The 20,331-nt window shown below is 42.8% G+C and overlaps 2 protein-coding genes across 4 annotated transcripts in view; one reads left to right on the top strand and one right to left on the bottom strand.

Moving 5' to 3' along the window:
* Positions 1-14,243, bottom strand: part of HSPA12A (heat shock protein family A (Hsp70) member 12A) — a 168,904-nt gene extending 154,661 nt beyond the window's left edge. The window contains exons 1-2 of one of the 2 annotated variants that reach the window (XM_008514522.2): positions 14,015-14,243; positions 365-452 (exon numbers count right to left, since the gene is read on the bottom strand). In XM_008514522.2, coding sequence (XP_008512744.1) covers positions 365-452; positions 14,015-14,017 — 91 coding nt within the window. In that variant the 5' untranslated portion in view covers positions 14,018-14,243. The remainder of the gene's footprint in view (positions 1-364; positions 453-14,014) is intronic. The other variant, XM_070592661.1, reaches the window with a different exon arrangement.
* ENO4 (enolase 4) overlaps positions 13,135-20,331 on the top strand; it is a 30,503-nt gene continuing 23,306 nt past the window's right edge. The window contains exons 1-3 of one of the 2 annotated variants that reach the window (XM_008514523.2): positions 13,135-13,285; positions 13,552-14,180; positions 19,482-19,610. In XM_008514523.2, coding sequence (XP_008512745.2) covers positions 14,016-14,180; positions 19,482-19,610 — 294 coding nt within the window. In that variant the 5' untranslated portion in view covers positions 13,135-13,285; positions 13,552-14,015. The remainder of the gene's footprint in view (positions 13,286-13,551; positions 14,181-19,481; positions 19,611-20,331) is intronic. The other variant, XM_070593192.1, reaches the window with a different exon arrangement.

Here is a 20,331-nt window from a genome sequence, read left to right as displayed (position 1 = left end):
CCTTAGTACGGGTCCAACAGATACAAGTGCCCAGGGCCGGCAGAGTGGGGAACGAGCGTGTGCCCAGCAGGCTAGACCGGGTCCCGCTCGGTGCTTGTGAGTGTGGACAGTGACCATTCGGGCTTTGGGTATGTGGGAAACGATTTCATTTCCTGACTCAAGGGTGCCTCTCAAATACTCCTTCTCTTGCACCTCTTACCACTTGTTGGCATTTTGAACAAGCAGACGTTCTGCAGCGGGTCAGCAAGTATCTTACGTGTGCGTAAATCTAAAGGTACCTAGTCCCTCTCTAAAGGAAGGAAGTTCTAGGGGTAAGTACTTCAGGCACTGGTTTGATACTTACACAAATTAGTTCATTTCCTACCTGTGGCGGTTACTTCCCACCTCGAATCACACTTCATCTTGTTCTTTGCTGTACACCCACAGAATCCATACACGCCGACACTCTCCATCTGCAGGAGAGGGGAAAAGAGTTTCACTGGGAAAAGCTCATTTTGTCCGTTTCCACGCTGCTCTCAAATCGCGCGCCCGTGCCAGCTCACGGTTTGGGAGGAAGGGAAGCAGAGGTTCAGGTGGGCGACAGAGGGACCGGGTTCCTGGCGGCCTTTGCACTTACCACCTACTCGTTGTGTGGCCCTGGGCAAGGTGCTTTGCCCTGACTCTCAGATGTTTTCATCTGTAAGACAGAGATAATGCCTTACTACTTCAAGAGAGGAAAAAAATAGATGGAGATATCATGAGAACTGGAAAGTGCTGCTACAGGTAAGGAGTTATGGCCCAATAAGAGCGGCCAAAATTGAGGAGCTATGCCAGGTTCTCATCCATCCTCTATCTTGGACAGACGAAATTGGGAATCTGCCCTCTTGCTTCCCAAGGCACGCTGGACAAAGCCACTACACCACCAGCACACTCTGGCACACGCCCCACCCCGCCTCCATGCCTGCTTATTCTCAAAAGAGCTGTAAGTACTACAAAGAAAAGTGCATGGGTACAAAACAAATTCCTAAAACCCATGGTTATAGCAGCTATTTAGCCTCTCTGCTGGATCCTAAACGGTAGCGAGGCGAGGCACGTCTTGTCCATCTCCAGATTTCCGGAAGCCCTGAGAACAGTGGTGGGTACACAGTAGATGCACAATAAATGTTTAGTGCATTGAAATGCAATGCAGCTTCCAGACCTGTGCTTATAGCGGCTGGAATGTGCGCTTTAGGAAGGCAGCACAGATCCTGAGTTTGGAGAGCTTTACTGGTCCCTGAATTAAAGATGAGTTAAATCAAGCAGGCGGCGTGTGGCGGAGAATGCCTCTAAGTAGTCATGAGAGAGAAGCAAAGAAAACAATCTTAGTTTGGGGCAGAAAGAGAGGAAAAATACTAGAAAACCGTCCTTAATAACAGTAAATGGGAAAGGGAGAGAGCAGCTCATCGTGATGGAGCGTTTAGTGCTTTTAAGCTAAATACCTCAGCATATTAAGCAAATAGAGAAAAGCCAGCTAGAAGACGTCAGCAAATTGAACCGAACAGTGCTCAGAAAGCCGATAGGAGGTGTCTGGTTTTGACCCCTTTTCCCATCACATGCCCGGTCCGCGCCTGGTTGTTTAGCGTTGCTTCTCCTCTCCAGCTGTGGAGCTTATTGAAAAGCTCTTGCTCCCTGCCTGGTTTTGGCACATTTTCTGCAGGTGCCTCCTACTGCGGCCACAATGGGCTGCTAGGGAGGTTCAGACCTGTCAACAGCTACAGGGGAGGGGGTGGCGGTGGTGGAGGGAGCACAGCCATTGTCTTAAAGGGCCAGTGACATTGTGCGCCGCCGCGAAGCCTGCAGCACTGGCACCTGCTAATGAGATGAATCCTTTCTGCCCCTCTCCCTTTCTCTCTTTAATGATTTAACTTGATCGCTTTGGTTCCTTTCTGGAAGGGGAATTGCTCCATTGATCATATAAAGTAATTGCCTGTAAAACATTGCTCTGCAACAACTACTACTTCTCTGGCTGAAAATGTCACAGCAATTGAAAAGCTCTTAGCCCAGTTCAAGAAGGAGGTTGCTCAAGAGAACAGTCTTTGCATATGTCCCCAAGTACTTGCGGGTTCCGAGAGTTACAAGTTTTTGGTGTGCCCAATGGATTTTTAAGACAGAGAATTTCCCTTCCTCCAGCACAGTATGATTTTGTGTGTGATTGTGGAAAACTAACCAAACTAAGCTAAAAACTCCCTCAACCCTAAACTTAGATTTATTTGTTCAGGGAAAGAAATTATTTTCTTAATCCCCTGTGCCATTTGTTTCTCAGAAGCCTGATTTCGGAGGGACACGCACACGGGTCAAGTGTGATTTCGAGAGCATCTTCGTTCTCATCACATAAGAAGACAGTATCTTTGTCTAGGAGGTAGCAGGAGCCTGGGTTTTGCACACAGGAATTGACGCTCTAATTGTTTTAGATTTGCTGATTTTTTCAGACCTGTCACTTGGCGGCAGCAGTGACACACTGTGGGAATGGGGACCACACACTTAAGGAGTTTTTACAAATACTTTATTAGTCATTGCCATGCCAATGTGAGGGAGTAATTCACCTGGGGAAAAATCACTCTGTCGTAGGCATGAACCTGACAGAGAAATAAACAGCCGTTAGCGATGGTTTCATTTTCCTCTGACAAGCCTGAGTTTGTATCTGAATAAGAGCGAGAGACTTTTTTCAATTTAATTGGTGGGAAGCGCCACTTGCTAAATGAGATGCTGCCACGTTACTAATTCGGGAACAAAGCTTCAGGTGAATCACCTTCCAACCCGGTGAGCCATGAATATTTTCTGTAGCTGATGAAGTAAGGGCAGTGGACGTACTTATTATTGTACTTTTTAAAAAAGGCAAAACATCTGCCTGCTTACTTGACAAACAAGAGTATAGAAAACTCAAATATAAAAAGGCCATTTAAAATTATAAATCTGAAGAAAACTATAGAAAGTTTTACACCTAAACCCTCTGAAATGTCACGGTACAAGTTCCATAACGGTAAATAGGTGCAGCACTTTTTTTCTTGGAATTCTGAATTTTAGATTTTTAAATTTTGTAATATTGTCAGAATAGAAAGGATATTCAGTTAAGACAATTACACATATTACACTAAAATAGACAATATATAATAAAAGATATTGTTCCTTTATCTACCCAGATAGTGAAGAGAATTTTTAAAATTCTTTAAATTTAAACCCGTTAAATAAACTGATTCCTGGATACGAAGAATTACGTTGACAGCCTTTCACCAACAACTGGAGTTTTTTTCTATTTGCTTATAATGCAAGGTTGCTTTTTTTTTTTTTTGGTCTGTAAAATGAGGGTATGGAATTAATTGACCCCAGAAGTTCTGCCTGGCTCTATGATTTCCTTATCCATAAGAAATGATTCCTATAGTGGCAGATGGAGAGATAAGCAGTAAATAACGACCACATGGTTATTTCTAGCAGCTTTGCCTATTAAACAGGTGGTCAGTAAAAGTAGGTTTAGTTAAGGCCCTGCAGCCAAGACTAGGAGAGCTTGGACCATTAAGGCTGGAATCCCAGACCCCCTCGCCCAGGAAGCAGGAACGAACAGGGAAGGTGGCATTTGTGGGGGGGTGAGGTGCAGGAAGGGGGCCGGCCTGCTGCTGGCGCACAGGCCGAGAGTCCTCTGCATGAACTCCCTGAGTGAGAGCGTGAGTGGACACTGTTAACACCGTTTCACTGTATTTCTGGAGCGGGGAACAAGAACATTTGAAGAGGAGAAAAATATGTCAAACAAGCACATCGTCAGTGGAATGAATATCAATTCTGACAGCAGCCACAGGACTGGTTTCACTTTTGCATCCTCCTCTTTTGTTTATCTGCACGTCATGCAAGAGGTCTGAATAAAATTCCAAAGTTCAGAGACAACAAAATGGGGCGTCACGTCTTATTCCTCACGTGGATCTTCTAAGTACATTTTAAACCACCTGACTTCACAGGTATAAATTAACCTTGGGTTACCTGCGTTTGAACTTTGTACGAAATAGGGTTTGTCAAGATGTTGGGCATGCGCTTAAAAATAAACGAATGCATTTAAAAATGCTGCATCATTGCTCACCTAGTGATGAAATGTACACAGAGTGATGAAAATTGTACCCTGGGCGAATAAGTGACTGTTCTGAAGGGTAAGCGCTAACATTCTTCATAATCAGATTTGTAAATTTACTTAAAGCAGTGGAGAGCCACAGACATTTCAGCCTGAACCTTTTATTTACTTACTCAGTATTTACATTTGGTACCGCCATGTATCTCATCCATTAAAAGTTAACACACAGAAATGTTAAGATCCTTTATACTTTAATAAAAAGTTAACATCAGGCTGATGGGTGACAGTACCTGTTGAAATGTATGTATGTGTGTGTGTATATATATATATATATATATATACACATATATAAGGTATGCTTATACATATATAAGTTGTGCTTACTTTCCAGTTAAAAAATGACCTCAATTTGAAATTTGCTTTATAGCTCCTGAATCAATATAGAACCAGTGGCTAAGGGAAGAAAAAGGTCTTGCTGTTTCATCCCTCGGCAGAATGCATGGGATGGTTCTAAACGAACATGTCAGCTGCAGCTTTTATGACTTAAGTTAGATATTATGGAAGCTACGCAAGCACAGATTCACTCTCCTCCCCCATGAAGAGCTCCATCTACTTTTTTTGTTCCCTACAATTTTCTTAGAACTCCTTGCTGCAAAATTTCCTTTCTTTCAAAAGTTAGAAAGCACTAAGAAGCCAAAGGAGTGTTCCCACACTGTTTCTCTCCAGGGTTGTTTGGTACAGGATCACTGTCCTTTCCTCCAATCACATCCTTGCAGAGTTAGAGCTTATTTTAAAATATCCAACTGAAACAGATGCGCTCAGTAATCAACACAAACATGGCTGATCCAACGGACGAGTCGTAGACGCCTACCATTAAAAACCCTAAAATTTTACCTACACATTTTGTCAAAAATGGATGAGCCAGGATGATATGAGGTATACAGTGCTAAAGTCTAAATGTGGGGAGCAAGTCGAATCTCATAGACGTGATCGTGTTGGCTGATCCTGAGGCGGCCGCTGAGCCGTAACCCCAGAGGGTCCTGGGTGTGTGTGACATTCTCTGAACCGCCAGCCAGGGTCTAGTTCTGCGCAAAGTAGAATAATGCTTTTTTTGTAGCATTAGGGCTTGAAAAAGAGTGTGAAAAGTTCAAGGCATGCCCCTAGTGAGCTAGAGTCAAACCCAGACATCATACACGGGGGAAGGTAAAAACGGTTATTTTTAGTTAAAAAAAAAAAAACCCACAAATACATGGTGGTTTCTTTTGTTTTCATATAGCAAACAACATGGAGATTGAGTTTATTGCAAATATAAATTAAGAGAGATTTTATAATTTTGAATTCTTCATTTTGATTGCATTTTCTGCTTTTGCAAATTGATAACTATTTCAAAAAAAGACAACTAATTTTCCAATAATAGGTTTATGAGAAATATACAGAAAAAATTATTAATTGAACAGATAATATTTTTCTTGCCATGGTCTTAGTTAAGAATTCAAAATGGCTGTATTTTCAGTAAAGTCATAAATGATGATACATAGGACAATATTCATTCCAAAGCTTCTAAATTTTACTTATTTCAAATACCATACTTTAAAGTAAATGTTTTTGTTCTTACTCTACAAAATACAGGCTTTGATTTTGTATTCTTAAAATCAGCACAGGAACTTAATTTTTCCTTTATATCCTGCCAGCCTGGCTATAAAGAAAAGAAAGCATTTTCGAATAGGCAACCAAAGTTCAGGTCAGATCTGCAAGTTAATAAAAATTCCAACAAGTGTTGGCATGGAATAACTTTACATCAAAAAGAAATTCGGTACTAGTTCTCTCAAACAGGAGCCCTCCGTTTAGAATTTTAGAGGTAGAACAATTCTCTAAGGGACGGACGTCCGAGGGTAACTGACACGGCCCTTCTCTATGAAATCCCCTGCCTCGTGAGTTCGCTTCACAATCTTCTCTATCTCCAAATTCCCGCAAAGGTTATAAGACTAGAGGGCAAATATTTGGCCATGAACTTTGGGAAAGATGGTTACCTAGAATAGCTCAGGAATATTTTAAATCACTCCGTTGTTCATAAATCCACTCGAATTTGTACAGCAGTCTAACAGCAGCTGTTGAACAAGTGTGGCTCCTTCGGGGGTTCTTGCCAGTTTTGCCAACAAGGGCAGAGCCGGAGAGCGGACCCTGGATCACTCACGGTGCTCCCTTTGGCCGTATGTCTATGCACATGAAAAGAAAGGGAGATCACGGCACCCAGATACTTCTGTCACCAAGCTCACTTTTGCCTCAATAGTTTATTTCAAGTAAAAGTAGCTTCCCACAAAGTTATCCTACTACACATCAACTCTTTATTTCTGTCTGAGTGCTACTGTATTACGTTCTCTTGCACTTTCCTTTTCCTTCCTATCCTAAACTATAACACTCAAAATATCGTTATGCTGACTGTAGCCCACGCTGAAGACAGGCATCATTAATAACATTAAAGGTATTTCCACTTTAGAAATAATATTTTAGTCTTTCATCCTTACTATGTCTCTCCTTCAAGTATTAATGGAAACATTATTTTTCTGAGAAACTGATTCTGACCATGACTTTTATTTCTATAATAATCACCTAAGGTGTTGCATGCACAATCACAAAATATAATAATTGTATCATTTAATTAAAAATAGGATTCATGATCCCTCGCCAACATACAATTCCATGAATTTTTTAAAATTATACAGAAATTTAATCTAACACATTAGATTGGCATTAGAGATTCATTCACAAGTGTCCCCTTAAATAATTTGGGAAGTAGGCATGGCTCAATGATAATTTCTATATGACTGTCATATATAAAAGAGATGCAGTTAAATCAACATGGAGAAATTTGCCTAAAATGATTTTATTTGCTAAAAACTCCTGGAAATTTACTCTCCAAAATCACAATTCTTCAAGAAATAATTCTCATCATCTCATCTAGTAGTCTGCGACTAGAATTTTTTAAAAAATATTCAAAGAACTAAAATCCTCAAACTTCTTAAACAGGACCAAAAGAGGCAAATCAAGGAAGAAAAAAAAGAAAACAGTAACAACAACAACAAAAAACAATCCTACACTTTGCCAGTAACAAATGTAAAGAGTCAAGTCCTAAATTATTGCCAACTGAATTTCTGAAACTCCCCATGCAATTTTCTGAAGGTTTAACATTACCGTAAGCTTCATGACCAGGCCTGCAGAAATCATCAGTTATAAAGGCATAGACAGGCTTTTGATTTTGCTAATAAGAAATAGATAATTCCTCTTAAGCAGATTAACTTAAAGTACATTTTCAGGGAACTAGAATCCCCTTCAATCAGGTTCTTAAGTTTAATTACAAAAGTCAAACAATTTATTAGCTCTCATTCAAGCATAACAGCCAAACAGGCAGACACAGGACTCTCGGGGGCCAGGAAACAAACCAAACCAATATTTGCACCAGGAACAGAGAAAAGACTTTTAGCCCTAACTTGATAAAACATCTAACCGGTCCTCTTCACTGCGAGTCTTCCTCGCTTTCTTCTTTGCTGCCCCCTATGTAGAAAATATGTCTAATATTTTCCTTATTCACCATAAACGCAATTACTATTTTTATTTTGCTACTTTTATATTAAGAAAAGAAGTATAAAATGGAAAACCTGGCCTTTGCAGGATATTTTATATGTATTCATCTTGCTTTGTTAGCCCCGTAATTATGTGACAAAAATACTCTTAAGTTGTATCTACTTCTATAAAGTTAAAAAAGTATCTATTTAAAAATGGCAAAATAGCTGGCTTAAAGAATTTCTTTTGCCTGATTTTTTTCCTTTTCTCTTTACTGTCTGAACTCACCGGATAATTGCCCTACTTCCAGTTGCATTCTGCCTATAGAGAAATTCTGTGTCTATACCCTGAAAAATACCAATTAAACTGCCAGCAGCAGCATCTCCAACAGTATCTTTTGGTCTTGAGTGTCAAAGCCCTTTGAACAAATGACCGGAAGGCTAAATCTAAAACAGCCTTTGACAGGATGCCAACTTTGAACACTCACTTTATGACTGTGGCTCCAGCTTTCTGCTTTCTTTGGAAAGCAAGAGAGAAATAGCACATCAACTTTCTAATTCTGCACAAACAGTAAGGTTAAAATAAAAGTGATGGATTATCAGGAGTTTTGATTACCTCAAAAGGTCACTAATATAGTTTTAAAGGGGGGGCGGTTCCCCTGTCATTTAACTCAGTCCCATCTGAATTCTTGTACAAAGCTAAAATAAAAGTTTTCAGACAAATACTGCAAAAGTGTTAAAAATGCTACATTTTCCTTTTCCTTAATTTCTTTGGTAATAATGACATCATTCACTATGTGTTGCGTGTGGTGGGAAGAAGTTCACAAGGATTTTTCAATTTAATCTCAGAGCAATCCTATGAAACTGAAAATATCAGTCGCTGAGGAAATGGGCTCAGAGAAGTTAAGTAACTTATACAAGGTCACACAGCTGTGAACTGGAAGAACCAGGACTTGAACCCATGGGGTCTGATTCCAGGACTGAACTCTTCTAGGTCTTCTTGGCTGCATCTATTATCAAACCATTCCTGGGTGAAGACTTAGCCATTCTCTTTCTAACATGATCCATGAAGAAATCTTTTAGAGCAGTGGTTCTTAACTTTGGCTACACGTTAACATCACATATAGATGTTATCATATATGCTTGGGCCCCACCCCTGGAGATCTAGATTTACTAGGTCTGGGGTAGGGCCCAGGCATCAGTGTTCTTCACTATAGCAGTGAATAAAATAGATAATCCTTCTCTCGGTGTTGTTTAAATTCTAATGGTGCTTAGATTCTTCTAGAATCTAGTAAAATCCCTGGGTGATTATAATGTGCATCCCAGACTGAGAACCAGCGATCGAGAGATCACTGCCACTTACCCAGCCTCCTTTCTCCAAGCCCTCAATGTGAGCAATTCAACTGGCTTCTCCAGAGAGGAGGGGCAAGGGTCAAGCAAGAGCTGACTAAGAGAGTTCTAGATTTGAGAGGCAGTGGAGCACAGCGGGAAGGGTGTGGGTATTGGAGTCAGTGGGACCTGGGTTCAAATTCCATCTCCACTGTTAACTGTGCAACCTTGGGCCACTCACTCACCTGTGGTGGTTGTTTTGCAGATTCAAAGGGACGACAAAAGGAAAGCTCCCGGCACATAAAAGTGCTCCATCAATGGCCGTTGCTGCTGTGGTTTTTATTGTTGTTACTACTACAGGGGTAATGACTACTGCTGGGAGGCATTAATAATGAAAAAAATCAAATTACAAAAACATTGTTTTATTAGTTAAATCATTTCTACTTTTATTACTTAGCATTTAATTTACAGCTATTTACATTGCAATTAGCTTGGCAATCATATTTCTCATTCATGACCACTGGGGAGGACGGGTAACATTATTACTCCCATTTTCTACATGAGGAAAAGGCAACATTTCCATCTAGTCTGTCTCCAGTTTCTATGATTCTATGATTAAAGGCACCTGCAATCATGTTCATTAGTTCCCTATGAAAAATGATATTCAACACAGATGGCAAATGCAGGAAAGAAGAATTAACAAGCACTTGATAGCAATCCCAAAATAACATCTAAATAATCACTTCTGAACATTCAAGTCATGGCAAACAAGTTCCAATTTAGACAAAGGTGGTGGAAAGGATTAAGGAGAAATGAACAAATACATTTTTCTTTATCCTCCTTCATTTAGGAAATGTCTGACATAGCTTAGAAATTGTTTTTGAAATGCAGACTGCAGAATGGTTAATTTCTTCCATGAAGGGTCTTCATAGGAATAGACTAATAAGTCCTGATTTTTATCTCAGATCGGAGCTACAAAGAAGAAGAGATGGAAGATGGAGAGACCAGTTCAGTGGTTTGCAATCAAGGTCCCTGAGAAGCCTGAGGACTATGGGCAAGAAGCCCAATTCTAAACGTTCACCAAACACACCCCTGACACTGAAGAACGGCTTGCCCATAAATGTATTCTTTGTCATATGTACAGAGTTTCCATGAATGAAATACAAATACCTCCAGACCTACTGGGGAAGTCACAGTCACTATACGGAATCACTATTACACGGTGGGGGGGGGGGGGGGTCTCACTTGTTAAAAAAGAGTCTTCATACTCAAAAAAGTTTAGGAAACACGGATCTAGCCCAGCGGCTGGTTTTATTGATGAGGTCCCAGAAGACCATGGGGACAGCGGGGCCCCAGTCTAGGTTTTCTGATTCCCACAGGGTCCTTGTCCCATACCATACATCCCTTCTGATGCGGGCCCCCGATCCACGAGAAGTTAACAGTCATGGCTGTGTCCTCTATCAAGCATCTCTTCTCCTTCTAAAGGAGAATATAGTCCTACCCTCTCCCCCTGGATATGTTCCAGAACTTTCTATATCTCCTGCCCCTTTCCTTCTTTTTCTTTCCCTCCCCTCCTCAACTCCCCAGTTTATACCTTTAGGGTTAGCAGCACTCAATCCCTTTTGAGCTCTGATGCTCTCTCTCTAAGTGCCCTGGGACATTTAGTCTCAATATGAAATGGAAATATAGTCACCAAAGTACTAAAACGAGGAATGTGCTGAGTATGTATAAAATATGCAGATGCATGAATCTATTTTGCTGCTAGAACCCCAGTACTTCTACTATCTGTGGAAAATACTAAAATTGGAATATTCATAAATAATCATTTTATTTACTCTGGATCTGTCAACACCAATAGGCTATTAAACCCCTAGCATACCAACTTTTCAAAATGATTCACATCTATTACTTCAGTTTATTGTCCAATGGCTGACTAGGATGTAAGTGCTACCGGAGTGTCATTAGAACTTAAGTGCCACAAAGAGAAGAAACGCTGTCTATTCCATTCACTGCTTTTTCCCCAGCGCCTAGAATGGTGCCTTGCACATGGCAGGCATTCAATAAACATTTGCTGATTTACTGAATGGCGGAAGTAAACGGGGATGGTGGGTTTATTTATTTACTTATTTAGCCTACATGTAATTGTATTTTCATTTGAGAAGGCAGAGTGATCCACAAGAGAAGAACTGAGTCCTAATAATCTCTTTGCATCTTCAATCCTCCTGTAACATTTGACTTAACATCCTTCCTTCAAATATTTTTAATGTGATTCTTCAAAGTTATACAAGTAACACATTCATTTTACGAAAGTCAGATACTACCGGTATAGGAAAAGAAGAAAATAAAAGTTCCCCATGATCCCAAGACCCAAGGATGACCTAGTTAACATGCTAATGTATATCCTTTCAGCTTTATTCTATGCATATGGACACACACAAACGCACACATCTGACAGAGTCCCAAAACTCTCTGCCCTAGACTCTGTATTGTTTTTTCTCTAAGCCCTTTTTGTCTGTCTCCTGCTATACAGCTCCTTATTCTCCTCCCACATCCTAAATATATTCCTTCCCCAGGAGTTTTTTCCCTTTTCCCTCCAGAGGATTCACGTACTTGTACTCAACTTTAAATTCTCTGTGGAAGTCTTCTATCTGTATCTTCAGTCTCTCTCTCCTCTGGGTACCACTGCCCCTCAAGCTCTACATGTCCAAAACCAAACGCCTCACGTTCCCTCCATCAAACAAGATTATTCTCTCGTTTATCCTATTTCTGTCAACTATAACAGAATTCTACAAGTTACCTTCAATGGAGTCATCTTTGGTTCCCCAAACCCATATCCAATCCCTCAAAATGATTTTCATCCTTCCTTCCTATTATCTCTCTCACCCTTTTCTTCCCATCGCTACCATTATTGTTTAGGCCCTTACACCTATATTATTTTCTCACAGGGTCTCCTGATTTTTGTATAACCAAACACCCATCCAGCCTACCCACTGCCACCAGTCAACTTCCTGAAACACCACTTCCATCTTGCCTAGCCTACATTCAGAAGCTTGGGGGTGCTTCCCTCTTACAGAATGGTATTCCAGTTCTTTCACAATCTCACCTCAGACTACTTTCCATCCGTATTTCTCAATACTCCTGAAAATAAACCTTTGCTCCAGCCAGACTGGTGTACTCCTTAGTCACCCAACTCCAAAACATTTGATTGTCAGTTATGTATTTATTAATCCTTTATTATGTATAAGATCTATTCATTCATCAACAAATATTTACTGAGCATCTATTCTGTCAGGTAATGTACTGATGCTGAGGACTCAATGGGGAACAGGAGAGACCAAGTCCCCGCCTTCATGGAATTCAGAGGCCAACGGGTTCTAGAGGAGAGACTCTCAGACATGGTGGCCCCAGCCCAGGATGCTGCCAATCTTCCACCAAAATGTCAAATGAGTCAAGACATCCCTGAGGACTGAACTTTGTGCCCCAGGCTGCAAGTGGGAAAGAGCTTCAGAAGAAAGGGAGGGCTGAGTGCGGAGAGCTGGAGTGTGCAGCACGGTTTCTCTGAAGACGTGGAACTAGCAGGCATGAAAAGATGGGCATGTGAGAGAAGGGGGTGCCTTCCATCCGGGGAATCTGAGGAAAGGCACAGGGGTGGACTGGAAACAACAGCAGCAATAGCACCAGCTTATTTTGTATAAATGTTCATTCAAGACCTATTCAGCAGAGCACACGCTCTGTCCCTGCGGGGTCCCAGGCTCTGAGGTGCATGTGAACATGCCTCAGACTGGCTCCCACCATCAAAGGATTTCCATCTAGCAAGGAGGATAAGGCAGGCCTGTGATTATCTGTCACACCCCAGAAAGTGAGATGTTCCATCAGAAATTCAGAGAAAACACTGAGGGAGGACAGAAGGAAGTTTATGTCTGGGTTCCTGTGAGAATTTTTACAGAATAACATTTTTATACATCTACGTGCATCTATTGAAAATAACCATCTTGTTCAAAAGTGTTTTCTCACTCACTTTCTCAATTTATCCTAAGTGACTTGTGAAGCAGGCAAGAGTAGGTAAGATAACGTTTTCCAGATCAGCAAAGTGCAGCATAGACGTTTTAAGTGATCTGCGTGGGCTGGGAATACAAACAGGCACGAGAGGAACAAGAACACCCTACCCATCTCAGTCCACTCCTGCCGCAGAAGCACAGAGCGCGGTGCGCGCAGTTAAGAAGTTCTATCACTGCGTGTGACATCGGGCAGGTGTAATGCAGCCACGCAGGCAGTTCATATTTAAATGGACAGGACGCAGGCCGCCTCTGAGGGTTCTGGAGAGGTAATGTGACCCAATGACAGTCTCCCATTCCCACTTCTCCAGTCTTGCCTGTAACACCCTCCATCCCTAGGCCAGTCCAAACCATACCCATCCCCTAAGGTTTACCCTAAATGTTTTCGGCCCACACTGGCTTTTCCTCCCGTGGATTCCAATCTCCCCGGGGAGGGCCGTCTCAGGGAAGGGGGTCAGACAACAGCCGATGGAAGGAGCTCCTGGGGACCGTACGGCGTAGCAAGGACGCCCTGAGTTCTCACACCCCTCCCCAGGAGAGCGGGCCGGCCTCGCCACCCGAGGGGCACACTGCCCGCGAGCAGCGAGGGGGACGGCGGGGAAGGCGGGAAGGCCCGGGGCCGGGGCCACGCGGAACCGCGCGTCGCCGAGGCTCAAGTCCCCAGCTGGAAGTCGGGGTAGCGCTCCCACGCCTCCACAAAAAGCGTTTCATGAGATCGTTAACTATTTCCCGTTTGGAAGCGCGTCGGAGGGAAGTGGTGACAACCACGCCGAGAGAGCGGTAGTCTCACGAGGAGAGGAGCCCCATCCTGGGGCCCAACTCCTCTGGGGGAAGGAGGGCGGGGGGCGGAGGAGCCATTCGCGTCTCCGACCGCGGGAAGAACCAGGGGCCAGAAACCTCGCGAGATCTAGGGTCGGGAATCTCGTTGCGTTGCCTAGCGACGAGAGGACGCTCGCGGGCCCCCACACTAACCCCTGCTGTAGCCTTAAATCTCCTACCATGGGGGAAGAAGGCGGCGGCCGCAGCTGTGGGACCACTAGGGAGCTGCAGAAGCTGAAGCAGCAGGCGCTGGAGTACTACCAGGAGAACGACGTTCCGCGCAGGCTGGAAGAACTGCTCAACTCCACCTTCTACCTCCAGCCTGCCGACGTCTACGGGCACCTGGTAGGGACCTGGGACAAGCACCCTCTTCCCTCCAGCCCTTCTCCCCCCGCCCCGCGCTGCGGCAAAGCCGTGCGCCTGCGCCACAGAGTTGCGCACGCGCGCAGCCGTCAGGGGTTCGGGGGCAGTGGTCGTGCGGAAAGGTGACCCTGAAGGGGAGATGCCCAGCGGAAACCTGGGGCGGAGGAATGTCGAGAAGGGGGTGGACAGGAAACAGAGGAAAGTGGGCTCTAGGCAGATTTGCAGCTGCGGCGACAGCTCAGAGTCTGGCAGGCTTCCTCCTAGCACTGGGTGGGCCTGCCCTGGCTGCCAGTTAACTTTTTCGTTTTATTTATTTTATTTTATTTTTTATTGAGGTTATGATAGTTTACAGCCTTGTGACATTTCAGTTGTACATTATTATTTGTCAGTCATATTATAGGTGCACCTCTTCACCTTTTGTGCCCACCCCCCAACCCCTTTACTTTGGTAACCACTAATCTCTTTTTGTCCGTGTGTTTGTTTGTCTTCCGCATATAAATGGAGTCATACAGAGTTTGTCTTTCTCTCTCTGGCTTATTTTTCTTAACATAATACCCTCAAGGTCCATCCATGTTGTTGTGAAGGGTACAATTTTATCCTTTTTTATGGCTGAGTGGTATTCCATTGTCTATATATGCACCACATCTTTATCCATTCATTGGTGGATGGGCAGTTAGGTTGCTTCCATGTCTTGGCTATTGTGAATAATGCTGCAATGAACATAGGAGTGCATGGGTCTCTTTGAATTGCTAATTTCGAGTTCTTTAGATAGATACCCAGTAGTGGGATGGCTGGGTCATATGGTATTTCTAATTTTTTGAGAAATCTCCATACTGTTTTCCATAGTGGCAGCACCAGTTTGCATTCCCACCAGCAGTGTATGAGGGTTCCTTTTTCTCCACAACCTCTCCAACATTTGTTATTTTTTGGTTTTGGTTATTTTAGCCATTCTAACGGTGTAAGGTGATATCTTAGTGTGATTTTGATTTGCATTTCCCTGATGATCAGTGATGATGAGCATCTTTTCATGTGCCTATTGGCCATCCATATATCTTTTTGGAGAAATGTCTGCTCATATCCCCTGCCCATTTGTTGATCGGGTTGTTTGATTTTTTGTTGTTGTGTTGTGTGAGTTTTTATATATTATGGAGATTAAGCCTTTGTCAGAAATATGATTTGCAAATATCTTTTCCCAGTTGGTGGATTGTGTTTTTGTTTCAATCCTATTTTCTTTTGCCTTGTAGAAGCTGTTTAGTCTGATGAAGTCCCATTTGTTTATTCTTTCTGTTGCTTCCCTTGTCTGAGAAGACATGGTGTCCAAAAAGATCCTTTTAAGACTGATGTCAAAGAGTATACTGCCTATATTTTCTCCTAGAAGTCTTATAGTTTCAGATCTTACCTTTAAGTCTTTGGTCCATTTTGAGTTTATTTTTGTGAATGGCATAAAAGAATGGTCTATTTTCATTCTTTTACATCCAGTTGCCTTTTTAAACACAGATCTTAACCACATAGCTCAGCTTACCGACCTTTATTGGCCTCCTTTAGACCACGGGATAAACGCCTTGGCATTGGCTACGACTTGGACACAGCCTATCCGGAGGCCTCATACCCAGCTGGCCCCCATTGCTTCCAAGTTTCACTCGATTTCAAGTCTTTGCTCCTTGACATGTGCACCCTTCTCTGCCTGGATGCCCGTCCCCACCTAACCAGCTCATACACAAACTTCAAATTCAGATACAGGTCTCGCCCACTTCACCCTGGACTAATTGTCCTTCTGCATTCCTATAGCATTTCCTACATGTATTGAAACCCTCCCTAGGCAGCTTGTGAGCTGCTGTGGAGAGCAGAGCCTTTTTACATCACCTTCCTAGTCCCTGTGCCCAGTGTGAGATCTGCCACAAAACTTAGCCTTAAGCTGTAAGCAGCTGAAACAAAGGCAAGTGTTTTCTCACTTCTAGATCCATAAGTACTAACCAACACCTACCTTCTGGAAGGCAGTGTGGTTGCGACTGGTAGGAATTTGACTATGCTGGGGCAATATGACACCACCCAGCAGATTCTGTAAATACTGTGAAGAAGCATGATGTGTTTACAGGGTACAAAACTACATCTTGTTGAAGCAGTTGATACAGATGATGCTCCATGAATGTTTGTTTTTCTCACTTATGGGCTATACATCAAAGTTGGTGGGGGGAGGGGGGAGGGAGTGTGATGGTGGTGGTGGTTACTGAGTTCCCTGTGCTTTATATGTTATTTCACTTAATCCTTAGGACCACTGAGGTAAAAATTATGATTCCTGTTTTACAAATAAACTGTGGCCCAGTGAACTTAAAGGATTTTCCCAGGGGACACAGTGAAGGACAGTGATTAAACCCTGTACCTAGTAGAGAAGGTGGTACATAGTGGATGCTCGAGAACTATATGTGGGATGAATGAGTGAATACAACTGAATTCCATTCTCTTTCCACTATCTCTTGCTAGAGGACTTCTTGAAAGTTAACTAGTCTAACTTCCTCGTTTTATAAAGACACCAAGCCATTGTCTCACAGTTACTTAGTATAGAAGCTAAGACTGGAAACTTGGAGTCTGGTCCCCAGTGTAATGCTCTGCCCGGTCTATTAGGCCACCAGGACGTTGGTTTGTACAGCTCTCTGGAGCTTATACCTTGGTTAGGGACAAAAGCCTCTGATACATAAAATAATTGGAGTGATAGATAAGGTGATTGGATTGTGTGCTCCACTGAGGGACACATCACTGTATACCCACTACAGGAATTCAGGGATGGGGACAATCCTGTAGGCTGTAGCATCTGGGAAAGTTTTGGCTTGGACTTTGAAGGATGTTCAGGAATTGGATCAGCAAAAAGGCAACCTTTTTTCATTTTGTCACTGCCCTAGTTTGGGCCATCCTTATTCTCACCTTGTGTCTCTCTCTGTTGAGTCCATCCTGCATAGAGCTGCCAGAGCAATGTTCCTAATCCTGAATCTGCGCGTCATTGTCTCCTGTGGCTCCCCCTTTCATGCTGAGATCGAACGCCTTCCGGGGGTGATTCATAGTGCTTACCCCTACCCCTGCTAACAGGCTTACCTCCCACTCCCTCCCCTGCCCCCCCCGTGCAGGTCCCCTTACCATTCTCTAAAGCCTGAAGTTTCCCACTTCCCTCTTTGCTTATCCTATTCCCTCACCTGACTATTTGCCCTCAACTTCTCCCCCTTTTCTGCCTGTTGAAATACTACACATCCTCCAATGTTTGGTTCAAATGCCATTTCTTCTATGCTTCTTATACATATTAGAGGAATTCAGGGATGAGGAAGATTCCTATGGGCAATAGCAAGACTATTTACTCCTTCATCATAAAACTTAATGATTGAAAGAGTTTGGGATTGGGAATTAGGCAGATCTGGGTTTCATTCTTAGCTCTGCCATTTAGTAGCTGTGGTAGACTGTTAAATGGATCGTCCCCAATGAACCACACCACCAGGGTGAACAGTCTTATGTAGGTCCCTCCTACATTGACTCAGACCTTGGCCGTATGGTTTGCTTTGATCAATAGCACCTTGACAAGCATGATGCAAACAGGGCATATTGCTGCTGGCATATTGAGGCTTGTACTCTTGGAACACTCCCTCTGGGAAGCTAGTCATCCTGCTGTGAGGAAGTCCAATTACCCTGCTGGAGAGAGAGAAAGGCCCTGGCCGATGTGCAACTTCCAGGGTATCCTCTGAGAAAGACAGATGCCCAGCCAGCCCCTAGATGTTCCAACCATCCCAGCTGAGACACTGGACATGAGAGTGAAACCGTCCTGGACACTCTGGACCCAGTCAAGTCTCCAGATGACTGCATCTACATGGGAGACCACAGGCAAGACCAGCCAAAGAACGGTTGAGCCCAACCCAGATTGCAGAATCATGAGCAAATAAATGGCTTAAGCCACTAAGTTTTGGGGTGGTCTGTTACAAAGCAGTAGATAATTAAAACATTGGCTATGTTATCTTGGGCAGTTTATATCTCTGGAACTCAGTTTGCTCATCTGTAGAATGGAGCTGATACCATTTACCTTGTAGAGTTGTTTTGAGAATTTAATGACATGTGTCTGACATGTATTAATTTATACAAGATTTAAATATGCCAGGCACTGTGGTATGTGATAAGTGATTAAAAAAAAAAAAAAGAGATAGTCACTCCTTCAAAGTACATATTAAGCATTTAAAAAATGTTAGTTCCCTTCCCGTCCTAACACAATATGTGGCACATTGTGGATGCTTGTTGCTTGTTACTTGAACTCACTAGAATACGGAAAGTATAAGCTAGATAACATTTTTCCCCCTCTTGGTTCTATCTAAATTCATTTAGGCACTTACTTTGTAACATACAAACCATCATCCTTCAAATGCGTGGATGGCTTGAAAACTGGTTTTTGCTTTAGTTCTCTTGGCGCACCACCTCTACCCTGGCACGTTGCTGATGGGCCTTAGAGGACCTGTTATGCAGGTTGAAGTCACTGGGTTTTGAACTGAAATATCAGAGGCCTGATCTGCTAAATGAAATTCAAGAGCCCAATGCTGTCTGGTGATAAAGAGGGTGAAGAGGGTGTGCCTTCACTTTCCCTTCTTGCTGCTCTCCCAGCTCCTGCTCCTCTGCATAGAAACACCATCTTGAATCTTTACTCAGCCTCCTTGAGTGGGCTTTCTCCCTGGGCTTCATTCTCTTTCTTCCATCTCTTTCTTGGATCACTTCCAAATGGCTTCTCCTTTTCCACCTCAATGAAACTGCTATTACTAAGGTTCCAACAATCCTCTTTGAACATGTTCCCTGCATGAGCTGATGGTAAATGAAATACAGCCTCTGCATAAGTCTTCACCATTAAAATATCAGATGCCTTGCTGGGAGCATTAAAAATCGGCCCACTTAAGGCTTCTTAAGTTTGACTGCATCGCAGGGTTCTAGAGACCCACTGACTTTGGTATCTTGGACAGAAGAAGAGGTTAGGGAATTGAGTTGAGTATAAGGCCTACTACAGAGTGACACAGGGCTTTATTCAGAAACGTGTGTGAGTTTCTGCCTAGAGTTCAGAAGACAGCAAACTGCCCCTGAGACTCAGCATCAGGCCATATCTAAATCTCAGGGCATGAGGGCGGGGCATTTCCCACAGAGCTGCTAGACTAATCCCCCCACAAGGAGGACACTCGGGGAGAGGGTCAGTTGAAACGAGAGTAAATGTGAGTGACCTTTTAAAGATGAATTAGATATGGCATTGTAATTTTTGTTTTTTTTGTGTTGAAGGCAAACTGCTTTTCTAAACTTGCAAAGCCTCCTACCATATGCAAAGTGGTGGGGAAAAACGTGCTGGATGGACTGGGGCTTCCAACCCTACAAGTGGAAATATTCTGCACCATTCAAAATTTTCCCAAGGTACGAGGCAGCTTACATGGGTTCGTCACTATGTCCTGGCCCCACTGCATTTATTGTCTAAACTGTGGAAAATTAATGTTTTGAAATTCAGTGTTTGTGAATACACACAAACACATACTATTTGTAGGTATTCATGTACATAAAGCACAAATCATACAATCAACCATGAAGACTTTATTACGTTTGCGTGTAATGTTGGTACAGACATGACATGCTAACCCGAAGATGATCCAAGGTGGCCAAAGAACATGGGGCAAAAATAGTTTTAAAGGGGCCGCCTCGTGGCCGAGTGGTTAAGTTCGTGCTCTCTGCTTCGGCGGCCCAGGCTTTCACCGGTTCAGATCCTGGGCGAGGACATGGCACCGCTCATCAGGCCATGGTGAGGCGGCGTCCCACATGCCACAACTGGAAGGAACCACAACTAAAAATACACAACTATGTACTGGGGGGATTTAGGAGAGAAAAAGCAGAAAAAAAAAAAGTTGTTAGCTCAGGTGCCAATCTTTAAAAAAAAAAAGAAAAAAATAGTTTTAAAACTGTGACATTATTTATGTGATGAGTTCTATAAATCTATAGATAGGTTTATAGATTCATATATTTATGAATAGATTTACATAGGTTTATAGATATGTAGACTGATCTACATAAAGAAAAAATACATTTTTATAATTTTAATCTTTCACTTTAATTGGACATGTTTGTTAGAAATAATTTTGTTACA

The sequence above is a fragment of the Equus przewalskii genome, chromosome 1 (assembly GCF_037783145.1).
Source record: "Equus przewalskii isolate Varuska chromosome 1, EquPr2, whole genome shotgun sequence".
NCBI classification, from domain to species: domain Eukaryota; kingdom Metazoa; phylum Chordata; class Mammalia; order Perissodactyla; family Equidae; genus Equus; species Equus przewalskii.
Note: the sequence above shows the minus strand (reverse complement) of the source record. Positions and strands in the feature narration are given on the sequence as shown.